Source organism: Solenopsis invicta, chromosome 1 (genome assembly GCF_016802725.1).
Source record: "Solenopsis invicta isolate M01_SB chromosome 1, UNIL_Sinv_3.0, whole genome shotgun sequence".
Lineage (NCBI taxonomy): Eukaryota > Metazoa > Arthropoda > Insecta > Hymenoptera > Formicidae > Solenopsis > Solenopsis invicta.
The window spans coordinates 27,851,171-27,871,808 of NC_052664.1; the positions used below are offsets into that span (position 1 = coordinate 27,851,171).

General features: G+C 37.9%; 1 protein-coding gene across 4 annotated transcripts; it reads left to right on the forward strand.

Moving 5' to 3' along the window:
- The first annotated feature begins 420 nt into the window (after window positions 1-420).
- LOC105197584 (multiple epidermal growth factor-like domains protein 8) lies at window positions 421-20,550 on the forward strand. Of its 4 annotated transcripts, none has more exons than XM_026138365.2 (17): window positions 421-1,125; window positions 2,011-2,325; window positions 2,417-2,580; window positions 2,875-3,152; window positions 3,342-3,526; window positions 3,748-4,042; window positions 4,372-4,604; window positions 5,042-5,275; window positions 5,443-5,730; window positions 6,231-6,380; window positions 6,463-6,707; window positions 6,804-7,421; window positions 7,932-9,158; window positions 9,253-13,192; window positions 13,555-13,566; window positions 13,659-13,846; window positions 14,292-20,550. In XM_026138365.2, exons 2-17 carry the CDS (start codon window positions 2,121-2,123, stop codon window positions 15,117-15,119), a joined length of 9,090 nt encoding a protein of 3,029 aa, XP_025994150.1. In that variant the 5' UTR covers window positions 421-1,125; window positions 2,011-2,120; the 3' UTR covers window positions 15,120-20,550. The 4 variants fall into 4 exon arrangements, with proteins under 4 accessions (XP_025994150.1, XP_039309057.1, XP_025994149.1 ...); XM_026138364.2 differs by lacking the exon at window positions 421-1,125 and adding an exon at window positions 1,161-1,465; XM_039453121.1 differs by lacking the exon at window positions 421-1,125 and adding an exon at window positions 1,499-1,741.
- Window positions 20,551-20,638: the final 88 nt, after the last annotated feature.

Genomic DNA, 20,638 nt, shown 5'->3' on the forward strand with positions numbered 1-20,638 from the left:
GATTGAGTAAGTTAATACATTTTTTAAAGCTAAAGTCAATAAGTTTTAAAATTAATTTAATTAAGTTGAACATAGAACTAATTAAAAGTCAAGACTAAATTAACTAGTTAAAAGTTAAGATTAAATTAATTTAAAAGTTAATTTAAAAAAGTATATTAAATTATAATGAATTATTAAACAAATTTAATACTTTATTTGTAAATTAATTTTATATGAAATAATAAAAAAATATTGCTTTTTATATGGAAATGTATTCTTTTATAATTTTTTCTCTTTTATAAATTTTTAATTGAGCAAAAATGCTAATAAATTAAAATTTGTGTTTAAAAGCACAACTAGTTAAAGTTAAAATAAAATAATGTAAAATTACTAAAGAGTTAAAAGTTATTTATAATTTTGTAACTTTATTATTTAACTTTTTAATTATAGTTATTACCCAACCCAGAATAAAAATAACAGGCTAGAGCAAAACTGTGAAAGAAAGGATTGGTGCGCCGATAGTAGCGATAGTATCATAGTCCTTATTAATAAAATAAAGCGGCCACACGTAATAAGTGCCGCGGTGCTCCCCCCACTTCGGGCGCGACCATAAAAAGCGATGCACATAGCGGGGCAGTCGAAGCGCGCGCCGAGTTCTGCCAAGTTCTGCTGGCGAGCCCGGACCCGGACCCGGACCCGCGTCGACTGGCGTTTTCACGGCGTTTTACGTCACGGTCGCCTGGCCTGGCACATCGCGACACATCTCACGTGCGCCCGTGGCTCGTCGCACACGTTTCTCGCGACGAGATTTTAACGTTGTCGCCGGCGGCAATCTCGGTGCCTCGACGCACCCGCGGATTCTGGCAGCCCGCGACTTTCCTCCCGCGGATCGCGATGTTTTGATACGATCCCATCTCTCTCCCTCCCTCTCCATCCTTCTATCCAGCTGTCTTTTTCTCTCTCCGTTTTTTCCTACCGGAGGACGAGCCGTGATTCCGTCCCGTCGAAGGTGAGACCGTTCCCCTGTGGACTTTACTCGAGCTCTGCGACTTTTCCCGAGGCCAATTTCTCCCCGGGGGCTTATTATGCTGCTCTCGTCATCGTCGTCGCCGTCGTGTCGTCGTCGTCGTCGTCGTCTCGTGATAGGTGCGGAAAGTTCACGGGCACATGTGTGCGTGTGCGTGCGTGCGTGCGCGCGGAAGTGTGCGTGTATGTCATTTGCTTATTTGTGCTTATTTGCAAATTGATCAGGAGCCGAGCCGAGAGCCTTGCGTTCTCGCGCGATGCTGGCTCGCTCCGGGGGATTGTCCTTCAACACGTTGCACGACGTGTAACAAAGACCAAAAGACGTTGCCGCCGCGAGCGTTTCGCACGCTCGCTCGTAGCGTTTGTTGAGAAATTCTTGATCATCGGGTGTTGCTTCGACCGATTGACAATAGCCTCCGATATTCTCCTCTCACTGTGCGGCGATGAATTTCGGAGCATGGTACCGAAACGCGACGACGCAATCCCCAAGAAAAGCTTCAGCTCGCTCGCATACGCGTTGCACTTTCGCAAAATATGTCTCGCTATTTTTTGAGATTCGGCATTATTTTATTGCACGTTATGTAAAAGTTTTAACAGAATTTGTTTTTGTTTTTTTTTCGTAAATTCTTGGAGTAAATTATTGCTGTACTAATAAAACGTTAACATCGCAAAGCTCAAGGACGACACTTAATTTGGCTGCTTTGATTTCTAACATGTGGAGTTTGCGCTACACCTGGTAATCTGACATTATTGCACGTTATCTTAAAGCTCAAAGACATCCGGCGTTTCTTAGAGTACTGAGCATTGTAAAACAGACGTTTAAAGTCTAATCGTGTCACTGCACACATCCTGCAAACTGCATTGTACGTTAATCTCTGTTAATATAACGTGCAGCTGTGCAAATTTATTCTCGGGCGAATGAAGCTGTTTCCTTATCTTGTACTTGTTAATTAAAAAATCCAATGACACGCGTAGATAAACTAACATATTGTACGCCCTTTCCAGATACGACTCTCTTCATATATACTACGCCACGTAATTGCTCAAGAAATCATATGATGCCCACGAATGATGACCTGTGTGTCGTTAAACGTTATTGAGGCAAACACGCTGTGATGGGGTGGACGATATCCCCCACAGCATGGGTTGTCATATGGAGCTGCCTGCTGCCGGGCTTCTACTTAGCTCCGCAGGCACCTCCGAAGCAAGTGCCGTGCGATAAGACGAGGAAGGTGTTTATGGACTCATGGGGAATCATCAGCGATGGGCCCATGGGCTCCAATTATACTCAAGATTCTCACTGCGAATGGCTCATTAAAGGTATAGAGTACTGATTTTAAAGAGACAAAGAATTAATTATATTTTTTTAAGTACAACTAACATGTAATCCATATTCTTTATCTCGTTGTAGCTAACCACAGCCGCCAATTTATTACATTAAGTTTTCGGACAATGGGCACAGAGTGCAGCTATGACTATGTGTTTGTTTATGATGGAGATTCCTTTCGCTCACCGCTTCTGGGTAGCTTTAGTGGCAAGACCGAGCCACAGCAGGTGACATCATCATCTGGTTATGTAAGTAGATGCATTCCACAGTAATAACATAGATAATGAATTACAGATTCAAGATTTTATAGCAACTCAGGCATTAACAATCAATATTATATGTATATCATGAATTAATATGAAAATTATAATTTTTTATAATGAAAGATTATGTAAACTATTTAGATATAAAGATATAATATATCTATATGTAATTGAAATATAAGTTACTACTGAAATTGTGTAACAATAATGAAAAATATAAAATACACAAAATATTATTATGTAGTGTTAGGTATTGTAATATTGCATATCTTTTTTCAGATGTTAATATTATTATATAGTGACACAAATTATGTCCTAGACGGTTTTCATGCAGAATTTTCGGTCACGGATTGCCCGAACAATTGTACTCATCATGGAAAATGTATTAACAATACGTGCTTTTGCGAAAACGATTGGGGAGGTAAAGATTGCTCTCGAGCTCTCTGTGCAAACAATTGCAGCAACAACGGTATTTGTGGGGTGAAAAGATGCGAATGCAAGGCCGGCTATTCCGGACAATCTTGTTCGTTGCATCAAACGAATCCAGATGGAAATCGGTACATTATCTTGTTAAATTTCACGATTTTGCGCTTTGTACTTACATTGTTATTTATCGTACATATATTGTTATTTGAAATAGAATAAAATTATTCTTTTATTATTTTATTTATTACATGTGTGGATATTAACATGTGAATGGGACATATGCAAATAAAAAAGCTGTGTAATAATCTATTTATATGCAGATGGCATTGGCTTTCGCATTCAGAAGGTGGACTCAGACCACGCGCAGCTCATACAGCGATCTATGTTCAGGAAACAGACTCACTTTATGTTTTCGGCGGCTACGATCTCAATTATATACTCAGTGACTTAGAAATATACAGGTTTAGCACAAGTCAATGGGAAGACGAATATGGAAATGTATTAGGTAAGTACATAAATTAATGCACAATTCTACTCAAGAAACTTAAGACAATATTATATTTTTTTATAATTTCTTTATAACTTTTGTAATTGTATTTTGATTATGTTTTTGTCTTCTTCTCTAACGTATAAAGAATCATGTATTATAATGTAAAATCCAAAAGTTTTTTTTATATTTTGCAACATCCAAAAATAAAAAATAACTTCGAAACATTACATTCGTAGAAGGCGCAACATCTGCCGAGTATCTGGATCCAACATTGATCGCTATGGAATTACAACGCAATCCTGGTGCCAAAGAGATATACGGCCTACCGACATCAACTTTAATTTGGAAGCTACTTTATAGCATCAAAGATAATAATACATTAGGTCAACACGGTTCGCGAGAATTTAGGAATATGCATAAAGACAAAGAGAACGAGAAGAGCAGAAGTACCATTAGGATCGATAGGAACGATGATCCCAGGAGAAAGCATCCACGACATGTAAGACCACGATATTCACAAATATCAACAAGGTAATAAGTGACTCGTTTATTAATTTAATATCTTGAAACAATCTTGAAAATCTCGAAACAATGCACTGTCAACTTTGTATTTTGTTCGTGTAAAGATATAAAAATTGATAAGTACTATATATATGTATATACATATATATAAAAAAAAACTTATATATTTTTATTGAAAATATCATAAATAAAAATTCATTAAATCTAGTTAAAGTAATCTTTAGAACAACTTTGTATAGAATTTTTATATATTCAAGATTCTTTACGAAATATTTAATGCTACTTATTTGTATAATTAGACTTAAATTAATATTTTATTACATATTTGTTTATTAAAGATATCGCAGAAATTTGGAAAACTTGTACAAAGAACACGATGCAACGGATATGCAGAATGACGACGTGAAATGGGAAGAGCGAATTGTGGAGGGATCCGCAGAAGAAAACGTTTTTGATCCAGAGTATCCGAAAGTAACTACTGATTCACTAAAAGTGGAAGTTACAGAGCCAACTATTGATGAATTACCCAAACCAAGTCCTCGATATGGTCACGCTGCATGTAAATACCAAGGTCTGTACGACATATATCGTTTACTAATCTATGCTAATAAAAATATGGCAAAAAATTCCACGCTGTAGAAATCAAGGAATTTGCCGCTAATTTTACACGCAAATTAACACATTCAAATTGATATTTTATAGCTTTAATTAATATAAAGTAGAACGAAGACCTTGTTTCATGAAACTTTATTTTTATTTTTTTTTGTCTGAATAAGCAACGAAGAAATGTTTTTCGAATATATTTTTAATAAGAGAGAAGAGAAAAAAATTTTTGGTTGCATTTATTACAAATGGACGAAATAAATTTGTGTTTAAAAAATTATGAAAAAATTTTTACGATTATAGCATTTTTTAAGACAAACTATATATTTATAATCATAAAATTTTGAACTTAAAATTATTTAATTATTATCGACTAATAAAACGAATAAAACAAAATAATTTCAGATGGTTTTGTGATCTACGGAGGAAAGGTACAAGATGGTTCTCTATCGAATGAACTGTGGCATTACAATGTGAAAAAACGCATGTGGACTTTACGCGCTAAAAATTCCCCCTTCTACCCGCCTAGACTTACAAGGCATACTCTAACTTTAGCAGGCGATTACATTTATCTATTCGGAGGTAGTACCGTTGACGGAGAGTTTTCATCCAGTCTTTATAAAATTAAATTGCGCTTAGGTAAGTTTAAGTTTATCTTTAACTTATTATTAATTTATTAAAGTGAAAAAAGAAAATCCAAAGAGAATGTATAATATTTATACATTTTTTACGTATAAATTCTCTAGTTTCTACGTTTATATGAAACAGTTAATATTGAGAAATATTAGCATAACGTATAATTATAGCGGATTTTACTGCAATCAATGAGAGGTGGATAGAAGTACGACCGCGAGGCGGTAAGGAACTTGACGTACGCGTGGTAGCACATTCGACTGTATATCATTATGCTACCAATTCTCTCTTGGTGTACGGCGGTGTAGCCGCCAGCGTCGCCCGTTTCAGTAAATTGTCGGACCGAATGTTCGTCTTTCAGCTGGACAGAAAGGTCTGGTCCGAGATTGATTATCCACAGGCACACTTGCGAGATACATACGTACCGAGAGAACGCGCGTTCCATACATGTAGTATCATAGGTAATTACTTGTTATTACTAAATAAAACAATTTTTAAAATTTAAAAATATGTAAATATATATATTTAAAAAATGGCTTGATTACTAATAATATCTTAGATACTGAAAAATCGATTTTAAATATTTTTTATAAAATATAAATTATGTTATTACATAATATTTAAATTTAATTTTACTTGATTCTTATTTAATTCTTAAGGAGTTGCTTATTGTTATAATATTTTATTAAAAATAAAATTTTAATTAAAAAATTTTAATTGAAAGGAAGTATTTAAATTAGATTTTTTGTATTTAAGATACTTGCCAATGATTAGGTCATTTCTTAAATTTTTTTTGTATATAAAGTTTAATTATATAAAAATAAAACAACATTACAAATGATATTAAAATATTATATATACATAAAGTGTTTTTTTAATATATATAAATTTGATGATATGTGTTTAATGCACTTTTTTTAAATTTAAAATACACATAACACTTTATTTATTGTTACGGCAGGAAATTATCTAGTAGTGTTTGGCGGATATTCCCATAGACATAACAAGGAGGAGATCTGTTACGATAATCAAATGTATCTTTATCACCTTGGCTGTCATACTTGGGTGAGCCACGATGTATTAGGCTTAAACGAGGTTAAGGCAAATAAGGGTAAGGCAAATTTAATTTATTTTACATAAAATTTATTTTATAACGATTTAAATATATCAAAAATTTATTTTTCCATTTCTAGATTCTCGTTATCCTAAGCAACAAGGTGTATTTGCTCATGCGGCAGATGTGCGTAATGGAAATACTTTGCTGCTTGTTGGTGGATATCATGGTAATGTAAATGCGGATCTTCTCGCATACACTTTGCCGCCTATGTTAGCACCTGGAGACACGGATTACAGGGAGCCAGAGCAAATTTGCGTGAACCATAGGAGCCTAATGGAATGCGCAGCAAATCCTGAATGTGGCTGGTGTTCCGCGGATGAGGTATTTTTACTTATTATAATCTCATCTCTATATATATTTATAAAGCAACTTTCAATTTTACGCTCTAATGTATTAAAATTTTCTGGCACATTATAGACGTGCTACGGTCGGACAATAGGCAGCAATTGCACAACGAATCTACAGACGACGCGCTGTCCGGGAGTCTGTCCTGCCCTGGGTGACTGTCATTCTTGCCTAATACATGGCCAGCCCGGTGGTGGTTGGGGCACAAATTTCCGCGGCAGAAAGTCCGTTTCAAATAAACTAAATTTGGGAACGTGCACGTGGTGTGTCCAAAATGCTCGCTGTCATCACAAAGATGATAATTATGGAGTGTGCGGTCTGCGGGACGACACGCCATCGCAGATACCGGGCTGGTGGGGTTCGAAGGGCACAGAGATTACTAAGGTTGAAGAATGTCGAGAGATGGACAAGAGGCCGGGTTTGACTTTTCTCACATATAGACCACCAGTTAACTTTAGTCAGCCCGACTCAGTAGCCATAGTGAACGCGACCACGGTCGACTTCACTATTCTACCTACGCAAGGTGCGAAAACAGAATCGGCGTTGGGCGGCGAAATGATCGCCAGATTGACTGGCTTCCTTAGACCGCCATATTACTTTTGGGATAGTGCAGCGGAGCATCTGAAGATCTGCGTCAGTTATAACAGTGCGACACTTCACGTATCACGAAACGATGAACCTGATAAGTTGGTAAGTTATCTTTGCCGATTAGCAACTGCCATACTCTCTAATTGTATTAAAAAGTCGTAAAAAAAATGTAAAAATTATAAAAAAAGTATAAACAATAAATAGCAAACTCGTTTTATTTACAAATGTGATCAATGAAGGTCAACGGCCAATAATGAGCAAATTAAAGTACATCTTTAATATGTAGATATTTTATTTATTTTGAATATATCCAAATCATTTAGTTATTTTATTCAAATTCGAACGTTTTGATTTACCCAGGCTTTTTCAGTGAATCTTCTATTATTTCGTAATTTGTCAACAAATTGTTAAGAGATTTAATGATATAATAGTAAAAAATATGAAAACGTAGTGCAAGGAAAAATAATAACTTAAAATAATTTTATTTTTATTTATTGAAAGAAATTTGTGAATTTGGATATTGAAATTCTCATCGTACAAACCGATCGAACAAATTCAATTTTTTTAAGTTTTCCTATAATTAAACTTTCACAAATTTTAAATTCTATTCAGGAACTGGTCGCCAATTTAACCGCGGAGACATCGCAGTGTATACCAATGAAATGGCCAGACGGATATCCGATGGAGCTGCAGCCGGGCCGTTATTTGTTGGACTTTGAGTCGAAAAGAATGGTGACCGCGAGTTATGCTTCTGCGAGTAAAATGGAGATTACTCATAACAAGAAGTTAGAGAATTCGAAAGTATTCACATTCGAGTACTTGGAGCCGTATCAAAACGGCTCTTGCCATCAATATGGCAACTGTCTGCATTGCTTGACTGACTCTTCATGCGGTTGGTGCGACATTATCAGTCAATGTCTGCCGCGCTCTGCCAACGAGACGGAGAGCTGCGCGGCAGATGTGGAATGGGATGAGGAGCGCGGTGAGGCAATACGCGAATGGCGCTACTTAACAATCACGCCATCGGCATGCGCTAATTGCTCCAATTACATTTCCTGCGAGTCATGTGTAAGCACTAATCTGTGCGAATGGTGGACGGAGGAAGCGAGGTGTTCGCGAATCGCTCGACTACCCAATGCCGTGGTGAGTCTGGATCAGTGTCCAATTCCATGTCGACAACGCTCCAACTGTACACAATGTCTGGACGAGCGTGGTAGATGTGTATGGTGTGAAGCCACGCGGGAGTGCTTCTCGTTTTCCGTGTACACATCGGAATATCAGTTCGGCTTGTGCCGAGAATGGTTGGATCAAGCAGGCCTAATGGGTGTCACGTCGCGTAGCGACTCGTCGCTTACCGGCAATGATCAGTGCAAGAGTTGCAGTCGGCACTTCAACTGCTCCAGCTGCTTGCATTCGCTCAGCTGCGGCTGGTGCTACAGCCTGGAGAATCCCATTACCGGTGTGTGCGTTCAGGGTGATTTCAATCAGGCTCACGTCAACTGCAGCACGATCATCAACGAGTATCGGAACAGCAGTCTGAATGCCGACGAGTCTGGTTGGGCGTATGCACAGTGCCCGGACGTGGATGAGTGCGATCTCGGCTTGCACGACTGCCATCCCGATGCGCTTTGCACCAATACCCATGGTAGCTTTAGCTGCCAATGCAAACGTGGCTTTAATGGTGACGGCAAGGAGAATTGTACCAAGACTTGTTACGAGAGGTGCGTCAACGGATATTGCAGCGAGGCGCCGGATTACAAGTGTGAATGCAATCTAGGTTGGACCGGACCGGATTGTCGGACCAACTGCGGCTGCTACAACCATTCCACGTGTCTGCAGGTAAGCAAAGATTGCATACAGAAAATATAAACTTGTTTCTTAATCTTTCCTTGATCAATTTTTGTTATGTATAAGAATCTTATTTAATGTTTAGGGACCAGGCATCTGTGACGAGTGTCAAGACTGGACAACTGGACGCTACTGTGAAGAATGTAAGGCAGGAAGTTATGGGAATGCAACAACACCGTTAGGTTGTCGTAAATGCAACTGCAATGGGCATGGCGACGTAACTCTCGGCATTTGCGATCAGCAGACCGGCATGTGTTTCTGCCGCGATAATACCGAAGGCGATAAGTGTCAACGCTGTAAGCGGGATTACTATGGTGACCCGCGTAACGGTGGGATGTGCTACTACGGCTGCATGTCTCGAGGTATGCTGGGCGGCGAAGAAACCGGCAAGCAAGGTCTTGGTAGTCGACACTCTCAATCTTCGCTTTGGGATAATTATATGGGTGACTCACCAACGAGAGAGTGCCTCTGGATTGTCAGTCCCGAAACGGATCTTTCTTTAGATGCAACAACTTCGGCGATTCAAAGCGTGATACAATTCACTATTCACGATGACATCAATGTGAGTTGCCAGGAGAACAGTGTGTACGTGTACGACGGTCTGCCCGAGTTTGTCTCATCTACCGGTGGCCATCAAAGCCAACTACTGGGCGTGTACTGCACGGAGAGCACCAACTATCCAGTGACAGTGGAGGCCAAATCTGGATTTTTAACAGTGCACTATAAGCAACTGGACGAAGTGGAGGGTTTCAATGCAAGCTATGTAATAATGACATGCAATAATTGCCCGGGGAACCGTGAATGTCGCAACGGCAACTGTCTTTGTAAATCCGGTTACGTCGGTATCAACTGTGACGTGGAGACCTGTCCGGATAATTGTACTGCTTCCGAGAAACGCGGCGTCTGCGACAAAGGTTACGGACGTTGCGTTTGTGTACCGGGCTACGGTGGTCGTGACTGCTCTATCCAACTCAATAACACCCAATTGATATTCACGGAACTTTTTAATTCAGAATATTTGACCGATCATCTGGACCACTTGAGAAAAACGCTGCCGCGCTTCGGGCACAGTCTAGTGGCTGATCGACGTGGCAGTCTCTGGATGTTCGGTGGTTACTCACTGAGCCACGGTCCTCTGAATGATATTAGACTCTTCGATACAAAGAACAATACGTGGATGCCAGTGACAGTAGAATCTACGTCGGAGGCGTCTATGCCACAGGGGCGTTACTTTCATGCCGCTGAAATTGTACATAGTAGGCAACAAATCTACGTCTACGGTGGTCTATCTATGAAGGATGAGGACGTACAAGGGCTGTCGAACAACACTCTCAGCGACTTCTGGAAATTCAGTTTGCAAAACCAACGATGGAGCCAAATTGTGCAGGAGGAATCAAAGAAAGAGCCGCTGCCTTTGGCTGGTCACACGTTAACCTTACGCAGGGACGGAGAATCGGAGAGTCTGATTCTTATCGGTGGCTTTAGTCCTAAATATGGGTACCTAGACACGGTCTGGGAATTTAATCTAGAGACTGAGACCTGGGATACAGTGAACACTGTAGGAAACGGACCTCTAGGTATTTACGGTCATTCTACGGTATATCACAGTAAGTCCGATAGTTTCTACGTTTTCGGTGGCTACACCTATGCGGTAAATAGAACGTTTATTTCAAACAAATTGTATGCCTTGGATTACAAGACACGAACATGGTCTGTACTGCCACCATTTGAAGACGATGTTACCGATGGCAGCAGTTTACCTCAAGCTAGATTCCTTCATTCCGCGGTTACGACGGACGAATATATGGTGATATTTGGCGGCCGACAAAATCCTCACAATACCTCGGACTCGTTAATAGCATACAAATATTCATGCAACCTGTGGATACGTTTGATAACAAAAGACATGGAAACGATCGGCAGTCCGCCACCACCAGCGTATGCCCATGCGATGACTCACGCCGATCCAGAGTCGAACGCCGTTTACGTTGTCGGTGGCTTTGACGGTGGTATTAAGAGTCACGTTACGTTGATCAGCATACCGGAGGATCTGTGCAATCTGTGGAAGGATAAAACCACATGCAGGAAATATTTTGGTTGCTCATTCTGCGCTGTCACTACTCTCAATGGCACCAATACTTCTTTCTGTTTCTCGAACGAGATATCGAGTAATCGAGGCGACAAGTGTGACATCAACGTGACTCAAGCTCAACGATCGAACGGAATATTCTGCAATTCGGAGTGGATGGCAAGCAGGAAGTGCCAGAACTTCAGAACCTGCACGGAATGTCTGGCGGAATGGCCGTATTACAAAGACAACAAGCCGATTTGCAAGTGGTGCACCAATTGTCCGCACGGCAAGTGCATCCCGTCAGACAGAGATTGCGACGAGCATCTATCGGAGCTAAGCAAATGCAGCGTGTCGGTAAGTAACGTGAATCTATGCGGGGAACGGTTGTGTCCGGCGAGCGACTGCGAAAAATGCAACAATTTGGGCAGCTGCGTGTGGACGAGGCAGGTACTGAAGACTAACGAATTAGGACTGAAGCTAACGGGCGAGCCTGTCTACGACTGGATCTGCGTTCTGGATGATATATTCGAGCGGTCCAGCATCAAATTAAGCAGCACGCAGTGTGAGAAGAGGTGCTCCGAGCACAAAGACTGCAGAAGTTGTCTGAAGGGTACCGGAGCCGAAGGTGGATGGAGCGAATGTAGGTGGTCCACGCAATTGAACGAGTGTATCTCTCCATCGTATCAGCCGCTCTACTGCGCCGGTGGTGTTTGCGGTTTGGTGTTGCGTAGCGCGGACATGGACCATTGCCCGGAACCGTGCTCTGTGTTCAAGCAGTGTAGCACCTGTCTGAAGCATTCGCATTGCGGCTGGTGCTCCTTGGATTCTGCTAATGTAACCGGTCAAGGAATATGCACGGAAGGATCACTCGAGGCACCGGCGGACCATCCGGCGGGTGGTACTTGCGAAATGCTTTATCGTCAACACTTCCCGGAGGTCGAGGCGCCGATCACCACAACGTTGCATCCGTATCACGTTGAGATGTCCTTAGAAGCACAGGACAATGTTACGATGTCATTGTTGAACGCGTTACCGAAACCAGAGTTCTCGTGGCATTATGTCCGTTGTCCGCCGGAGAATGAATGCGAGAATGGACACCACACGTGTTCGCCAAAGAGCGAGAAGTGTTTCGATTTGGAGGAAGGCTTCGAGTGTAAGTGTGGAGATGGGTATAAAACTGAAACTACTTGGGGAAACGACTTTGGTAAGAAAATCTGCGTGCCCATGTGCACACAGGGTTGTGTGAGAGGCACATGTGTGAAGCCCGACCTGTGTCGTTGTGACTTCGGTTACGTCGGCTCGAACTGCTCCATCCAATGTCAATGCAACGGCCACAGCGATTGCGCCGGTCCGGACAAGCTCGATAACTGTACGAAATGCCACAACAACACGATGGGAAAGCAATGCGAAAAGTGCCTGCCTTTGTACGTCGGAAATCCTGCGGACAACGGTCAGTGCGTGCCGTGTCTCGAATACTGCAACGGGCACACTCGGATTTGCATCAACGACAGCATGACCGTGCCCGATCCGAACTCGGTAGACAAGATGTCGATAGAGAAACTCAGTAGGCAGCTGGGTGAAGGACCGGTGGCAAAAGCGAAGTGCATCAACTGTGGGAACAATACGAGAGGCGACAAGTGCGGCGAATGTATGACTGGCTACTTCCGGGGGACGGAAGATCTTCGAGATGTGTGCCGGCCATGCGAGTGTCATGGTCACGGCTTCACGTGCGATCCTGTGACCGGTGAGAAGTGCAATTGCGGCAACAACACCGAGAGCGAGCCATCCTGCATCAGCGGTCCTATAAAGGGCACAAACACCGGCGGCACTCCATGCTGGATGGTACAATGCAGCAAGTGCAGAGAAAACTACGCCGGCACCCCAACGATGGGCCATCAGTGCTACAAGACTGTCACAGTCGATAATAAAATGTGCTTTGACTCAAAATTAATAGGTAAATGCACATGTAAATGAGAAATTAAATCTTCATGTCATTACAGCGACACCTAATACGCAATCTAATTTGCAAAAATCACTGTACAAGATTCTCGTTTGCACTAAGTTTTATATCTTTTAATAAATCTAATAGAGTTCACTCGCAATAACATTTCCGTTTCTAAATCACTTCTGTGTTATCTTTTTTTTTTTTTTATTGACGTGAATATAAATAATATTAATGTTAGTATTAATCAATATAACTTCGATCAAGAGCATTGGTACTATTTCGATTTCACTTCATATATTTGTATTCACGCATTCGACACTTTGGTCAAGTAATTGTTTTTCTTAAATTGCAACGTTCTTTTTTGTGTGGAGGTTTATCTTACGGTTCGTATTCTCTTTCTTCTACTGTAAATTATGCGATATTTTACCGTTTTTGCATATCCAAGATAAAACTTTACATTGTTTCGCTATTTCAGACGAGTGCAAGATGAAGCCGAAGCCCCTAAATCCTGGCCAAACCGTCTTCTACATGGTGCAACCACGATTCATGAACGTGGACATCAGAGTGATGGTAGATGTTACCCAAGGTGCCTTGGATCTGTTCTTGAGTCCTCGAGACGATTCCTTCGTCGTCAATTTAAACTCATCGACTGGATATCAAGATGTATGATTCTCTTATTTAATCTTTTTACAAACTACTTTGCCAATAAAAATATTACTTTATTTTGCATTTTAATCTATTTTCTCCGTTTTTGGACATGTCTACTGTTTTTCTTTCTTTTTCTATTATGTAACCTAAAACTCTATATTTTAAATCCTTGCATTCTTAATCTATAAATTTGGATCACTTTGATTCATTGCTATTGAGCTAATATAAAAATCGATATGAGTTTATATCAAATTTATTTTTTATTATATTTAAGATTTACGATTCTTTTCATTTTTTCCAATTAAAGAATTTTATTTTATCTTTAATTTGCACATTATTTATCGCATTGAATTTTTATTGCTAATTATTTTATTATTTTATAATTTTATGCATTTATAAATTTTTTGCGATACTTATATATTTATCAATAAAGTATCTGAAATACTTATTACGTTCGCAGGTCGAGCTAGATAACAGATTCAGATTGCGGCCTGATCAACCTAATAATAGATTCCGGATCGTTGAGTTTCATCCTCACTTTGGAATGATTAACGGCACCACCACAGAACCGACCCGATGGAACACTGGACAGCAGTATTACGTGATGGAACGCTGGCTCGAGAACGATCTGGCTAGCTTTCTGACAATCGAGAGACGAAACACCTTTCTGGTGATCCGTAATCTAACGAATCGACTGGTACTGACATTGCCGCAAGACAAGCACGAGCTGGGCCAAACCAAATTTCACATCGCGCTACGAGCAATCGACCCGGTTAATCCGGAACTGAATGGTCGCGCCGCCTATGGGATGATCTTCTTCCGTCAGGATCAGTTGCACATCGATCTGTTCGTTTTCTTCTCGTGCTTCTTCTCCTGCTTCTTCTTGTTCTTGGCAATATGCGTGGTCGTGTGGAAGGCAAAGCAGACGGCAGATTTACGCCGTGCTCGACGTCGTCACGTTGTGGAGATGTTACACATGGCGAAACGACCATTTGCTTCCGCAACGATACTCTATGATCGGGACGGCGGCGAGTGTAGCCCGAGCTCGCCGCAACGTAAGGGCAGGCGGGGCAAGCATGTGAGTTTTCACAGCGACGTGAGGCCGGTAGCTGTTGAACCTACTGATGACGGTGTCGCGGCGGTGGCAACAGTGTTCATCAGGCTACCCGGCGGCCGCCAAGCACCCGTCAAACTGGCTTTGGGCAGCTCGCTCATACTCTTGACTAGAGTCTACCCAGTCAACAGCAGAGTGTTTTTAAGACGTAGAAATAGTCATGCGACGAACTGAACCCACGTTACTGTGGAATCTCGATCTCGACGGCTTTCGAGTTCCACATCTCGGGTTCCGGTATTCTCATTGAACTCTTCTCGAGCATCGATAAGAGTCACCGATGTTTGAACAATCTGCTACAGAATGTAGCTGTAATAAAATTTAGGTATAATGGACCTGGAATTAGTCTTTAGATTTAACGGGCAGCCTCCCTTTTTGGGACAGTTTTAACACGATAAAGATAATGAATGAGATGAACTCAGGATGTATAACGGAAATATGAATTTTAACAAAATACGTATTTTACTATCGAAACATCGCTTACAATTTTATCTTTTTTGTTGAAAATTTGTTCTGTTTCTTTTTTATTGATCTCACACATATTGATTGGCAATAAGAACAATACTACTGAATCTATCGAACACAGGTATATAAAATAAATACTAACTGTAATATTCCGCCGAATTTTATTACGAATATTGGATCCATGGATCCTGAAATCGTCGAAGATTTTTCGAATCATAGATAAAATCAAATATATATATCTAAAAATACGTAAAAATGACGTAAAAATTTGTATAATTAATTGAAGATTTTTATATATAGTTGGGGCTTAGATATAAATATATTCTATATTTATTGAGGGCCAGAGAAAAGCGTACTAAAAGTTTGAATTCTAAATTGCAAAGAATGTAAGAATATGGACAAGAACCAGCGGATCCAAGGATCTTATATCGTAAATCTGTAAATCGAGCAATTTTTTTTTAAGAGATTTAATATTGTATAAGTAGTCATACAAGACGATCGATCGTAAGATTATTTAATCTAAATATAATATATTGTCGTATACCATTCCATGACGAGACTGTACGTTTGTATATACAATAATCTCTGTAATTATGTATTAATTCGTACTTTATACATTTTTGTAGAAACATTTTACAAGGTGTGGCTTCGTGTCATGGAACATTCGTGACTATTCTCGGAAGCGGGTGAAATCGATTTCGCGTGATTCGTATCGGTTGAACGAACAGTATTAGAATTGTTGATTAGAGACGGAGCTCAACGATGCGTGCGTTAACAAGGTTCCTATGCCAAATTGATTAGAATGGATGTGTTGAGCGTCCTAAATATAATAATATATTATTTATCATAAGTGGGTGAAGACAGAAGATTTTATTTGGCAAAGAGATGTACATATACACATGAAAGTTGTAAATGCGTGTTGTAAACTTTTATAACTGGCGTCGTTGGCGTAACTGATTGAAAAACACTCTACTCGATATGATAGGTGATTTTTTTTTATCAAAGATAACAATTATATGTTAATCAAAACATATAAGTAATGTGAATGTCGTAACAATATTGGCATTGACGTGCTTAATAATTATCATTAGAAGCACAAAAATGGGATAATGCAGGGATAATGTTTTATTTGAAATTCAAAAACTGCAAAAGTATATATTTATGCATACAGAACCAATAATATCGCATTGCTCGTACAAGAGCTGCAAAAATTAAAGAATGCAAAACAAAAGAGCATAAACGCCGATTAATCAGACAATTTTTATATAAATACAAAAAGATATAGAAGCAAAAATTTACAGAAATAGAAGTTTGTTTCTATAAATACATGTGAAAGATTAAATTTGTGTGTATATATATCTATGTGTGTAAAAAAATGTCTATGGGTAAAAGAAGCTAGAGTTTAGAAATTAAGGATTTGTAGATCAATAAATGGTAGGAAAGTAGAATAAATAACGGATAACGCCAAGAATCTGTGAAATTAAAGATTTGCGAATTGAAAACACCTGAGCATTACGCGATTACATATCACAAGTTTAAATCTATCTCATATATATAATATATTATTATATTATAATTGTATAACGAATACGTAATATTTCATGCTTGAAAAATTCTCGACTTCAAAGAAACAATGAGATATCTCTTTATTATCTCATTTATGTGCTTTCGTATCTGAACTAGAGTAACATAATGGCGTTGAGTAGCAGAATGAGAATCTAAAGGCCTCTTTTATGTGGATGCGTTTTCTTGTTGTAATATCGCATAAATGAGGCACGTGTAAGCAACAAGGGCTTCGGTATCCTATATGCCATCAAATGGCTGAAAGAATGCACGAGTGCTCCTCGACCAGAAAATAACATTCGTTGATTAATTATTAAGCAAACACATCGACGATACGACGCGACTAATTTGTTGAATCTCAGAGTCTTTTCTTGTCATATAAGTCTCGTCATTACGCGCAACGCAAGTGGACCTTTTGTTATATGTCACAACATACTTCAGGTGAAACTACCTGCTCGTCGCAGTTCCTCTCTTTTTCTCTCTATTTTCTGCGATACGCAGCTAGATCTATAAATCGAAAAATCCACTAAATGCGATTTTTGCGAAACATAAAAGCAATGATCTTTAAAACCAAGAAATTATGGAAAGAACACCTCACTAATTGCATAAAAAATTGGGTTCCGATAAATTAAGTTGGATTTTATATATGGTGTAGTTTATAATCTGGTGAACAAAAGATATCTTAGACATCAGACTTAATAATGGATAGTTTTTGAGCTGTAGTTTATCAAAGGTGTAAAACTCGTTCTGTATAATATATAGTGTCCAATTGATTTTATATCTTACAGAGCACCAATCTTACTTTATGGGATAAATAGCCCGATTATGAGTGGCAATGTCTCAAATATTGGCAATCTGATCTTACATATGTTTTCAATATATATTATATTACAAAGATTTACATTTATTTTTATTTGAATTCTCAAGGAATTTACTTATCGTTATAAAAGTTTTTCATCCGATATTACTAAACATTCTAAAAAATGAAAAAGCAGTACGAAAATGAGTAATTTTAAGTTAAAATTAACAAAAGTGTTATTGGAACTGTTCAATAATGTAAACTTAAAAATAAATAAAAGAAGCAAAATATTGAATAAATTATATATAAGTACATTATAATTAATCGATAGTACATACATAGTTTTTGATACTGTTCCTAATACTGTCAACTATATTTCCAGTCAATATAATGTTGAGAAATGGATTATAAAACGTTTCAAAGATTCTTTAAAACGTCTTATAATCCAATTTTGAACTTTGTGTTTAGGTTAGATGTAAATTTAAAAGTGAAAGTAACTTTGACATTGTATTTTAATTTAATAAGCTGAATGCTTAATTGATGTACATGTATATGATTATTCGGTTTTTTAAAGCATCATACAAAGCTCACAAAGAAATTTAAAGAGAATTTTTTTTTTTTTTTTTTAATATAGTAAAACCAAATAGTTCTTGTTAATTATTTTATTAAATTTAATTTAGATTAATATCTATCAAATAAAAACTGTCAACTTAACGGTCATTTGATTGCCAGAAATATAGTCAAAAGAATGTTAAAATTATCAATATTAGGAGCAATAATTTCGGCAATTGCTTTATTTAATAAAATTAGTATTTTTATTGAAGTAATTAAATTTTTCATTAAAATGCTGTAATATAAAAATTAAAAAAAAAACAATCTTTAATAAATTAAAATGTCATCAGTCAAATATATACTTAAAGTAAAAATCTTTTAATTTATCAACAATTAGGCCGTTTATCCTACATAGCACTCATGCTATGAAACAAAAATAATAGAAAAATGTTCATGAACTTAATCGAAGTACAAGTGATCTTCAATAGTGTTCCCCTGCCACATTCACGTTGTTCATTATTGATCCTAGCCGAAAGTAGGACTATGAAAACAATAATTTTTTGTATTAATAATAATTTTTCAAAATAATTTAAAAATGATGAGATTGAATGAGACACATGTTTTGAAAAATTTCCAAAATACGTCAAAGTTGCACTAGTTCTACACTGTAGAATACAAGTTTTCAATCTCTGAACGACTGTTCATTATTAAATCTGATGTTTATGGCATAATTTTAAGGTCCATCAATGCTTCATCGAATGTTCAGTAATCTAAACTCTAGCAATGTGCATTAATTCTTCGCTTTTCAATATCGCCTGTAGATCCTTCGAAGTTACATGAACGCTGAGGTTTAAAGTTCCTCCAAAACTCGCATAAATTTCGAGGACTTTGCGAAACCTATGTACATTCTAAGGACTTATGTAGGATTGAAGAGATTAACGAAAGGAGAAAAATTGAAAATTACTCGACATTATCCGCGCAAAGTCACAAAGGATCGTTAGAATTTTCATTTGTTCATTTGCACACATGAGCAATCGCGCTGTCCTAAATACTCATACGGCGTGGTGCCGTGTAAGCATGTAAACTTGACTAAAGTACACAGAATATGTCGACAGTATATGTATATTTACATAGGTTTACATGCATAGAGATAATTATATATATTATATATACACATATGAAAAAAAATACGAGTATAAATACGAGACCGGTGAATGTGTAATTTTTCGGTTGTACAGATTCGAGCGTTATTTCCGAAATATTCTATTTTATATATTATTATTACATCGCGTCGTCGATAGTAGAGAGCGATAATCTTCCAATGCCGGCATTGAATCGCTAAGAAAACCGGAGAACAAACGTAATCGGGGACATACCGCTTCGTAACGAAGGAATAAAAAAAGGGTTGTGAAACGAAGAAAAAAAAAAGAAGCAGAAAATGAAGTATAAAGAGCGGCGTTTGTCAGACTTTCGATACAATTTTACGTGCAATTTATCTTCTAGTTCACGCCGTGAGGAGAAACGTAAGGTTGTGCAAACGATGATTAATAAATTGTATTGTGGAAGCTTTAATAAACGTACGTAAAACCGAAGCTTTCATTTGGAGCTTATAATCCCTCAATAGATACATATTACTCGTTTTATCATTTTTTCAATACATTTTTGATGTACGTACTACTTGTACATACTTGTAATATTCATAAATTCAAGAACGCTTTCGATTTTTTCACATCTCACGAAAAATATCTCGGAAAAAAAACCGTAGCAGTTTTCCACAGAAATGCATTTTGAGAAAAGATTAAACTTTTAAACCGATTTTTTAATTTTTTAATATATGTGTGGGTGTGTGTGTGTGTGTGTGTGTGTGTGTGTGTATATATATATATATATATATATATATATATATATATATAGCTTATTCTAACATTGGACAAAAATTATCAGAAAAGTATTTTAAAGTAGACTTAATGCTTTTTTCAAAAAAATTGATTTCGCAATGATATCGAACTTTTTTTCTTAAAACTCTTTTTTTAAATAAAATGTTTTTAACTTCGAAAGAATTTAAAAACGAAAGAAAATGTTTAAAGATTTTTATATTTCATGAGATGCAAGAAGTAAGTGTTCCTGAATTTATAAACGATAATGTACATCCTACTACTTTTTTTCCTTTTGTAGGCGAAATAATCGCTCAAACATACTAATAAACTGTAAATCATATAATTATTATTATTTAAAATGGTGGCTTTAATCTACAATTTATTTAATGCAAAATAAAATATAACAAGATATTATAACTAGTTATAATGGAAGAACAAAT

Coding starts and splice junctions, on each gene's coding strand:
- LOC105197584 (XM_026138365.2), top strand. CDS start 2,121: ATGGGGTGGACGATATCCCCCACAGCATGGGTTGTCATATGGAGCTGC. Junction 2,326..2,416: donor CTGCGAATGGCTCATTAAAG/GTATAGAGTACT, acceptor ATCTCGTTGTAG/CTAACCACAGCCGCCAATTT. Junction 5,731..6,230: donor CCATACATGTAGTATCATAG/GTAATTACTTGT, acceptor TTGTTACGGCAG/GAAATTATCTAGTAGTGTTT.